General features: G+C 44.0%; 1 protein-coding gene across 1 annotated transcript in view; it reads left to right on the top strand.

Annotated features, from left to right (window-relative positions):
* Window positions 1-8,644, top strand: part of DNAJC8 (DnaJ heat shock protein family (Hsp40) member C8) — a 26,229-nt gene extending 17,585 nt beyond the window's left edge. The window contains exons 4-9 of the mRNA XM_006739876.2: window positions 354-420; window positions 940-1,034; window positions 2,580-2,651; window positions 5,694-5,785; window positions 6,703-6,778; window positions 7,818-8,644. Coding sequence (XP_006739939.1) covers window positions 354-420; window positions 940-1,034; window positions 2,580-2,651; window positions 5,694-5,785; window positions 6,703-6,778; window positions 7,818-7,940 — 525 coding nt within the window. The 3' untranslated portion in view covers window positions 7,941-8,644. The remainder of the gene's footprint in view (window positions 1-353; window positions 421-939; window positions 1,035-2,579; window positions 2,652-5,693; window positions 5,786-6,702; window positions 6,779-7,817) is intronic.
* Window positions 8,645-10,668: the final 2,024 nt, after the last annotated feature.

The following is a 10,668-nucleotide window of genomic DNA, read 5'->3' as shown; positions in this document are numbered from 1 at the left end:
ACGTTCTGCATGGAGCACTGGGTGTTGTGCACGAACAATGAATCATGGAACACTTCATCTAGAACTAATGATGTAATGTATGGGGATTAACATAAGAATAAAAAAAAATTCCACAAAAAAAAAAAAAAACCCTACGTGTTTCTCAGCTGTGCATTTACCTTTTGGTGCTTGAATTTTAAGGACCAGTATTTCTACACATTTATGATACTTATTAATTTGTTAAAAGTGCTTCCAGCTGACAGTCTTTCTTTGCCATAACACCTTAGAGCTTTTGGTTGTAAAGAGGCGCAGTGCAGGTGAAGAGTTACTAAATGTTCCTCGTATTGACAAACCTAACTTTCCTCTTATTTTAGTTATCCATATTGGTGCATCCTGACAAAAACCAAGATGATGCTGACAGAGCACAAAAGGCTTTTGAAGGTATTTGTAAATTTACCTGCTTCCAAGTAATATTTTATCAATGCTAGGGACTAACTGTTCCTTGTCCTGGATCAAGAAAGGAATGTTACAGTTTTGTCTTCTGGTGATGAAGAAGCTGTGGTTTCCAGTAGAACAGTTGTCATTCCAAAGCAGAATGTTGCTGTTTAAGAAATAGATCTTAACTTTGCTTTGTTAAAACTTTTATGTGCCAAGAAAGACTGTTACTGCGTAGGATCATTTTTCTTTTTTGAACATAAAAAAATAATTGGAAGTATTTTATCACTGAATTAAATCTAGATGTGGTGTATTTAGTCTTGAGGGTATATTTAATTTTTTCCAAGGCTCTCAAGGAAAGTCATTGCTATAGTTGTATGTTTTTAAATTAGTTTAACGACAATAAATAATTTAACAAAGTAGGGAATGCTTTTAGATGGCACAAGTCCATTTACACTGCCTGAGTATAGTTCAGACTTTCAGAGGGTGTTTGCAGAAACAGTTAATTTCAATGTTTTGCATTAGCTGTGGACAAAGCTTACAAGTTGCTACTGGATCAGGAACAAAAGAAGAGGGCCCTGGATGTAATTCAGGCAGGAAAAGAATACGTGGAACACACTGTAAGTATTTATAGTGCTGCTGTGTTTACAGGAAGTATTAGCAAGCCTTGGGCACCTTGCAGGAGGGTAAATGTTAACATAGCAGTACCTACTGGTGTAACTTGTGACCTCTTATCTGGTCTCCGAAAGTTTGCTGTGGTGCTCATGAATGGTGTGTGCCCTGGAGCGCAGGATGTGGAGTGTCTAGGAGGCAGCCTCTCCCTCTTTCATTACCAGCCCCATGCTGCGGAGAGAGGTCCTCTCATGCCCTCTCATCACAGTGTTGTCACATTACCCAGTTCTGAGAGTGGAAGAGTGGAGCAGCCATGATGATCCTTGACCCTGGATTTTTATTCTTGTCTCTGTGAAGGGGTTGGAACATGGGCTTGAGAAAGATTGGCAAGGGGACATGAGTAAATTTTTTTTAAAATAGGAGGTGCATATCTGTATTAATAACAGGGTTTGGGAAGGATTCAACTAAAATAAATTCAGTTATAGCTAGTTTTATTTTTTTGCATTACCTAAATCTCCCGAGTGGTGGGAAGTGTTAAGATGGCTTGCTTGAGGTAAGAAGGGTCTTTGTTTTAATTTTTTACTTGCTGGGGCAAGAATCGTGAGGCCATTCGTAAGAGCTATTTCAGTTGGGAGTGAATATAGGTGTGACCTTCTCTTTGAAGAGCTTTGGAATCTGAAACAGAACTGTATAACCAATAATAATAATGAGTCCAAATGAGATGAAAAAAATGAGTAAAAAGCGGAGAAGGATGGCCATAACTATGTCTTGCTGGTCATGTGTTGGAAGTGGTACCTATAGGTCAAATTTTGGTCGAAATCAGAAAAGGACCTGACAAGTTCTCCCTAAATTATTGTGGTAGTTACTTTTCCTCTGTATTTTGCCTGTAAGGGAGCCATCCTCAGGCTTTCTGGCCACAAGGTGGCAGTAGCGTTGTTCTGAGCTTGGAAGGCACTGGCTTTTTGCTGGATTAGTAGTGGGTGGTTTAATAGAGTAATGACATTCTTGTGTGAAGGAGTATATTTAATTTTACTTTTTTAGATCTCAGTGGTGACCAAAGCAATAAAAAACATCAGTTAATATGATTGGTTTAAGGGGGTTTCACAGTGAAAACTATCAATAATGCAGTTGTTGAAATACCAGAAAACAGTTAAACTTAATGCCACAAATTTGATAGCTTCTTCTAAAACTTGACAAATATAGTTTCTTTGCTATAAACACATAACTACTGGCCGCAAAAGAGAAATGGGTAATCTGATAAACATATCCAAGGCTCTTTGGCTCTGGCCTAGGATCTGAGGAGTTGGGGACAAGTTCCCTGCTGGTTCCCTTGCATCCTTCCTGGTGGATTGGATTTTAGATGAGGTTAGGGGGAAGACCCCTGGTTCTTAGTTCTCCTTTGATTGCATTGCTGTTGTGGAGGGGAGGGGCAGAGGCTCATTTTATTTCCACGTAAACCTTTTGTCCTGCCTGTACCTGCAGAAAGTGCCCATGCCTTATGTGTGCAGCTTAATGGATATTCTCAATTTTTTGATGAAAAAAATTCTTTTTAGGTGAAAGAGAGAAAAAAGCAATTAAAGAAGGAAGGAAAACCTACAAATGTGGAGGAGGACGACCCTGAGCTGGTGAGTGAGATACGGGAAAAGCCACTCGGTCTCCTGCACTCGAGCGTACTGATTGCTGGGTTAAAGAGAGGGAAGCCTAAGGAATGACGCATATGTGCTGGAAACATTCTGTTTTGACTTAAAATATTTCAATGTATGTCCATACACCTACTTTTAAGCCTCACCCTTTTTTTGTCATAGGGCCATGGCCTTTTCTTTGAATGTGTGTCTGCTGATTGGCGTTTGCCAGTGACTTCATTTAATAAAACACACACACAAAGCATGATCCATAGTTTCTACTTCTAATGTTTTTTGCAGTACGTTGAAACTCAGGTATTTGTGAAACAAAAACCAAGAGCAAAATCCTAGCTATATATGATTCATTGGTTGTTTTGTTTCGTTTTTGGGTAAAGAGGACAATAGCTTTATTGCTTTGCCGGGTAAAGGAGGCTGCAGCAAGCTAAGGTCTTCAAAAGTGCAAGCCCACCTGGATGTTTCGTTTTCCAATCTTTTTCAGGTGTCTCACCTGTACCTAATTTAACAGCGGTATTTTTATTTATTTTATTATTATTTTTTATTTTTTTTAATTTTTAATTTTTTATTTTTTTTTAAAGATTTTATTTATTTATTTGTGAGAGAGAGAATGAGAGAGAGCACATGAGAGGGGGGAGGGTCAGAGGGAGAAGCAGACTCCCTGCCGAGCAGGGAGCCCGATGCGGGACTCGATCCAGGGACTCCGGGATCATGACCTGAGCCGAAGGCAGTTGCTTAACCAGCTGAGCCACCCAGGCGCCCTATTATTTTTTATTTTTAAAGATTTTATTTATTTATTAGAGGGAGCACGCACCAGCAAGGGGAGCGGCTGGCAGAGGGAGAAGCAGACTTCCTGCTGAGCAAGGAGCCTGATGTGGGACTCCATCCCAGGACCCTGGGATCATGACCAGAGCCGAAGGCAGATGTGTCTCTCGATGTGTCTCTCTCTGTCAAATAAATAAATAAAATCTTTAAAAAAAAAAATAAAAAGAAACCACAGGCATTTATTTGTATAACCACATTCATCAATTTCTGTGCTATTTGAATCTCATAAGTATAGTAGTAATTGTAACTGGCATAGAGCACTTTGGGAGCAACCACAGGTGACTCTAACCAGCTAGTGAACGGCTTTCTACCAGCCTTGGGTGCTCACTGTGCTCCAGGTAATAATTTACAGAGAAACTGGAGAACATTGCTTCATCCATTGGGTTCTTTAGTGGAGATTGGCTGAGAGAGAAATTCTACTTAGTTATTTGGGTCTGATTGCCTCACTAGGCTGAAAAATTCAGTCATCCTAATCTTGCCTCAGTTTAGATCAGTAAGTAACTCATCATCTACTTGTTTTTAAAGATTTATACGAGCGAGGCTGTCTTGCTAGGGAGACTTGCCTACAACTTCTTGCTTCAGTGATCTTGCTTGGCAGTGACTGGCCCCATCTTCTGTGTAGTAACACTGCTTGTGAAGTGTGAGGTCACCTTTCGCACTAGCTACCTGTTTTGGATTCATCCTGTCCCAGTATTTCAGTTTTTTCTCCTCAGTCTTATTTTCTCTTCCCTTCCCTTTAATGATCTCTCTGGTCTTTTCTGAAGACCTTCTCATAAATACTCCTTGGTCCTCCTGAGTTTTTAAGAACCGTAACTTTTTTAAGTTGTCTTCCCCCCCCCCCCGATTATAAAGGAACACATGCTAATGATAGAAAATTTGGAAAAAGGATATAAAAAACTCAATCATCAGTAACCATCCATCCAAGAGAGTTGGAGCCTTTAAAGATATTAAAATACTCATTACAGACTCCTTCACTCCTTTGATGTTTTTCCTTACTAGGGACTGGGGTTTGTCAGTATTGCTTTTATTGAGCAATGCCTGGCAGATAACAGTATTAAAAAGAAGTGACACATTCTGGGGCTCCTTTACTTCCCTTTCTCTCCATATATTACTCTTTGCTCCAGTGTCTCTGCTTTTGGAACTTAGGCTCTATGAAATCTGCATGATGGGTTATTTTCTATTTTTCTTTGTATGTTTAAAATACTTTATATTTTGGGGAAAAAAAGTTTTAAAGATGGTTCTGTTTCCTGTCGTATGTTGTGTTATTTTTTTTCTGTCTGCGTATTAGTTAGAACATCAGTTCAGCTGATACATACAACTGAGCCCCAAGAGGATGGTGGTTTGACCAAGACAGTGACTTATTTTCTGTCCTGGATAATGTAGTCTTTGGGGAGATGGCCGCTGGTATGGCAGCCCTGGACCATGTGTCATCCAAGGACTCATTCTCCTCTCTGTGGCTCTGCCAACAAGATGTCGCCCCCATCCTCACAGCCCAGGATGTGTCATCACCTCACCCATGTGCCAAACAGCAGAATAGAGGAAGGGGACAAGGAGGGATAAGCGTACTCCCTCTAAGAACATTCCAGGAAATTGCTGCATCACTTCTCCTTATATCCCATTGGCTAAAACCTAAGTTACATGGCCACACCTAGCTCCAAGGAAGCCTAGGAAATACGGGCTTCTACATTGGGTGACCAGGTACCTAAAGATAAGGGATTTTACATGGAAGGAGAACAGATAATGGGGGGTGGGGGACACCCAACTAGTAGCTTTGACGCTCTGCTCTAGTCAGTAGACTCCAGAGACGGGGGCTGCTTGATAGCAACTTCTAGTACCCAGCTGGTGCCTAGCCCAGAGCAATTACAAGAGATTTGTAACAGGAGAGAATGAAAGTTATTTTTTCGAAGTTCTTTGGAGGAAAGGGTCCTCCCACATGGTTGTGAGAAGCAGGTAGTTTTTTCTCTTTGGTGTTTTTTACCAGAGTAAGTTTCTTGTGTATCATCCACATGGAGAAAATGGAAGGTTCTCCTAGGTGGTTGTTATTTATCTCCCGGGAGAGAGCATCATTAAGTAGTGCCCTCTGAAATCTTTCTTCCTTGCCGGTTCTGATCTGCTTTTTGTCTTGGGCTCCATCTAAAAGTGCTTGACTTAAGTTGCTGATAAAATACTGACTTTTATTTTCCTTTGTTCTTAATTTTCTTGTAGTTCAAACAAGCAGTATATAAACAGACCATGAAACTCTTTGCCGAGCTGGAAATTAAAAGGAAAGAGAGAGAAGCCAAAGAGATGCATGAAAGGTATACATCAGTATATTCATTTAATCCATCTAAGTACCTAGAATAACCAAAATTGATCTTTGGGGATTTTCCTAATGAAGGATTTTTCTAATCAAGGAATTCTATAGTACATCATTTAAGAAACTGTATAAAATAGTTATCTGAAACAGCCAAACTTTTGAATCACGAGGGTAAGAAGTTGTCTCTGACTTTTGGGAAATATTGAATAGACTTGTCCTTAGGGAGTTTTTAATCAAGAGTGCTGTGTGTTTTCTTCCTGATTTCCTGGAGTTAAATAGGCAGAGTTATTGAGGCCAGAACCTTTTGTGTGACTAGTGGCTGCAGCTTTGATGAGTCTGTAGTATTTATTGTATAGTGTAATTACTTACAAAATATTTATTGTCCCAAAGTATGATTTCCCTTACTTATCAGAAATCTTGAGGTAAATTTAACTTACGTATTTTGTATTGTTGATTGGTGTTTAGCAGTAACCGTATTTTGCTAGTTGAGGTTGTATGAAATTGGGTTTTGTCCAGAGATCCTCTTGAATAAGGACCTCTGCTATTGTAATGGTCATTCTACTGAAGTAGGGTGGCCTGGGTTCTCGAGATGGCTTTCTCCCGGACTGAGCCCCGAACCTATAGACGGAGCCCATAACCTACGATTTTTGTTGGCGGGGCCTTGACAACCTTACATGTCTGTCTGTGTAACCGGGGTATTTATACCCTGCCCTGTAGCCCTGCCCGCGGTCTCATCTGTGTGCTTTAGAGGAAGACGTTCATGAAAAGGCTCTGAGCCTTTTCCAGACAGCCATTTTTATAGAACCCTAGGGAATTGATTTACCTTATATTCTTGCTTCTATCGGGAGTGGCTTAACTTGTATGGTTAAGACAGTCTCTAAGTATCATATAAATACTCTGGTTTGGTTTTCTTCCTAGGAAGCGACAAAGGGAAGAAGAGATTGAAGCTCAAGAAAAAGCCAAACGAGAAAGGGAGTGGCAGAAAAACTTTGAGGTAAGTTTCCAGGGTGGTCAGGGATTTTCATTCCAGAGTAAGAAAACTTTTCAGCATAGAAACTTGGTTCCTGGGGCAGACGATCAGGGAGAGGGCATGCGTGGGGAAGAGCAGGAGCTTTGGAGAATGAGTCCTGGCTCAGCTGCCTGTATGCTCTCTAGCCTTGGCACGGGCAGGGAGGGTCCCTGAACGGCTTGTTAGAGATTATGGAAGGCACAGCTGCCAAGTGGGCTCGAGAAAAATGCTTTGCACGTTTAGATTAGGGGGTAGTCATGGAGTGGTGCCCTACTTAAGAGGTCTGTTAGCAGAAACTGAGGTTCTTCTGACCCTGATATCCTGGCTTTTGAACTTGACTCCTCTGTAACACCCTGGTTACATTCTTCAGGTACTCAGCCAGTTTCCTGAATTGAGCCATGTTTGGTGTCTTTTCTTCTATACATTCAGGTCTCGGGCTAGGGATTGGTTAACCAGAGTTGATAACTGTGTTTCTGTCCCCCTGCTTATATGCAGAGAGAGAAAATGAGTAAGTCCCTTGATAAGCAGGGAGAGACCCTCGGGGCCCTCTCAGCGTAACGGCTAGGCATCGTGCTGGCTTTGAGCCTCCATCCGAGTTTTGCGGGGCCAGAGGAGGGTGCAGTGGGAAGAGCGGCTGTCCTGCTGGCTAGACGTATGACTCTGAGAAAGCGATAACCTCTGAGCTGTGGTGTTGTCATTTGTGAAATGGCGGCGGCATTACCCGCTGCCGGCCGCTTGCTTGTGAGGATTAGGAAGAGCATCTGCTAAATATCCAGCCCTGAGGTCCCCGGCACGTGTTGTGATGATATTGTCCTCTTCTTCCAACCCGCAGCTGATCCTGCCTTCTGGGGGTGGGATGCCACTTTTTGTGGGCCTGTGGAAGTGGGAGGAAAGCTCTGCTGTGTTCTACTCTTGGATTATTCCAGAGGACTGAGACGGGCTGGGCTACGGGGATGGCAGAGCAGGTCCAGGCCCTTCTTCTCTTCAGCTAGTTTCCTCACCCCCAAACCTCTTTTGTGCTCAGGAAAGTCGAGATGGTCGTGTGGACAGCTGGCGAAACTTCCAAGCAAATACAAAGGGGAAGAAAGAGAAGAAAAATCGGACCTTCCTAAGACCACCGAAAGTAAAAATGGAGCAGCGTGAGTGACCACCTGGGGTCACAGCCGCAGAACCTTCCCCCAACTGTCTCCCCTCCTGCTTTGAAGGACTCATTCTTTCCTCCCATTTCCACCCCAACATAGAGTAGTAGTTGCTTTTTAGTCCATTTTGTTCTCAATACAATTTAATATCGATCAGAGTAATTCTTTTGTACATTGAAATGAGGGGCTCAGTTTAAAACGAAACCTTCCCCCACCCCCACCCCTAGACCAACCAGGACTGGAAGGTGCCACCATTGGTTCTGCCTTCTCTTCCCACAGCCTGTAACTTAATGTTTTGTACTTCACCGAATTGTGATGGTTAGAAACTTCGTGTATAGTTTGTGGAAATCATCCAATTAAACATATTGCTTAAAATGGTGTTGCCGTGACTTCAGAGACAAGCCTGGGCCACCTTAGGAATCCCCTTTGCTTCAGTTGCTTGCTTCCGGGCGTGGCATCCTTTGAAGCCCCAGATCAGACAGGGAAGGCAGTGGGCACGCAGAGCAGTCGCTCGATGCCCTGACCTTCCGCAGCGTTTGGCATGTGCTCTCCCTTCTGACTGACCGTTCCGCGTGGCATGAGGCTCCGAGCCACCCAAACCTGTTCACTTTCCAAAGAGCTAGCCATCTTCCATCCGGTATCATTGTGTCCTAGCCTGTCTGCATTCGTTAGTGGTCATATTCTGTACATGTAATAAATTTTTATACCCTAACCATCGATGTACTCTTCCTTAGGTATAACTCCAAGGATGGGTCCCTTGGCCCAACTCTGAAATGCTTTGGAGTTGGACAGAGCTGCTCCCACATGCTCCCTACCACTTAATTGCTGCACCTTAGTCTCTTCATCTACAAAATGGGAATATAGATCGGTGTGGCAGCTTTTAGGGAGGATTAGCCATGGCATATATAAGTTTACTGTTACGGTGCTCAGAGGCTGTTGCTAATATCCTATTATGTGTAAAATGAAGATACTGATTATTTCAAGGATTAAGTGAAATAATGTGTGAGAGCACCCAGCTTATAGTATATTCTCAAATGTCCTGCTGGCTGTGAGAGACAGGATCAGCTCCTGGGTGGGATACAAGGTGGAAAATAGAAAGATGGCACCTAAAATGTGAAGATAGGAGAAACTGGGTGACTTGTAAGTAGACTTGATGCAGTGTTTTATAGATAAGGAAAGAGGTACGGTAATCACAAAGGCACACTGTCTTGTATTGAGACACTGCATGTTTGAGTTGCTTCTCTGTGGGAGGGGACAGAAGCTTGGGTGTCTTACTGTCCTTCCAAGTGCAGCCAAGCAGTCGACACTGCAGATGAATCTGAGCACAGAGGGTGGGTGTGGCTCTAGTTGCAAGTGGACAGAAGCGGAGTGGGGGACCCTCTGCCAAGTGATACAGTCAGGAGGGGATGCAGACTGTCCTGTGCAGGGAGCAGCGGCGTCTCTTCTAGCCAGGTGAAGTGCTACCCACCTCGCTCCCGAATGCGCGTGTACACACCCATCCCTTCCTCAGGGATTCTGTGGTTGTCCTATGTCAACTGTTTTGCAAGTTCCCGAGGGCTGGGCCTGGGCTTTGCCCCCAGGGAGCTTGGGCCACCAATCAGCTGTGGGTATCCTTCTGCGTTCGACAGATATGCTGGCGTAGGAATAAAGTGGTGAACAAAGTGGTGAACGCCATGGGGGCCCTGCTGCCTCCCTCAGTCTGCTGGGGCCCATGGATGAGTGGGCACGTGCAGACATCATGCGAGGCACGTGTGTCCACTGCTCTGAGGAGGGGGCCCTTGATCCTGTTCTTACCAGCCAAGGCATGTTGCCTGGAGGAAGTGACATTTCTTTTTTTTTTTTTTTTTTAAGATTTTATTTATTTATTTTATAGAGAGACACAGCGAGAGAGGGAAAACAAGCAGGGGGAGTGGGAGAGGGAGAAGCAGGCTTCCTGCAGAGTAGGGAGCCCGATGCGGGGCTCGATCCCAGGACCCTGGGACCATGACCCGAGCCGAAGGCAGATGCTTAACGACTGAGCCACCCAGGCGCCCCTCTTTTTTTTTTTTTTTTAAGATTTTATTTATTTATTAGAAGGAGCAGGGGGAGAAGGAGAAGCAGACTCCCCTCTGCAGGGAGCCCGAGGTGGGGCTCGATCCCAGGACCCTGGGATCATGACCTGAGCCAAAGGCAGACACTTAGCTGACAGGCCCCCCCCAGGCACCCCAGAAGAGATGTGTCTGATGCATCGGTTAGGAATGTTTCCAGCTGCGTGGAGTAAGTAGCATAAACAATGAGGCGAAGTCTGCTGGCAGGCAGTTTCAGGTCTTGGTCGTGGGCCCGCCCCACAGTGCTACCAAGGAGCAAGGCTCTTCCTGTGCTTCTCCATTCTCAGCAGGCTTGTCATTTTATCCTTGTAGAATCTCATAGAAGGTTGTGGCAGCGCCACACCACATACCAATCGCCAAGCAGAAAGAAGTCATCCAGGAAGCAAAATTTTCCCCCGAAGATGGCATTCTCTAGAAGATGAGTCTCATCAAAATTTTCCCCCAAAGATGGCCACCTCCAACTGTAAATCTGTGAAAACGGCAAGGGAGAATGGGCAGGCCACAGACCAGGACTTGCCCCTCAGGACCGGGCACCTACTCTTTCCAGTAAAGTTTTGGCAAGGAAGAGAGGGAGATGGACTGCGAGGACCACTGTGTGTCTGGTGCAGGTGGGGTGGGACTTGAGGAATGAGGGAACAGTGTGCGGAGA

The sequence above is a fragment of the Leptonychotes weddellii genome, chromosome 4, assembly GCF_054177405.1.
Source record: "Leptonychotes weddellii isolate Sample4059 chromosome 4, ASM5417740v2, whole genome shotgun sequence".
NCBI lineage: Eukaryota > Metazoa > Chordata > Mammalia > Carnivora > Phocidae > Leptonychotes > Leptonychotes weddellii.
This window is presented reverse-complemented; position numbering and strand designations above follow the sequence as displayed.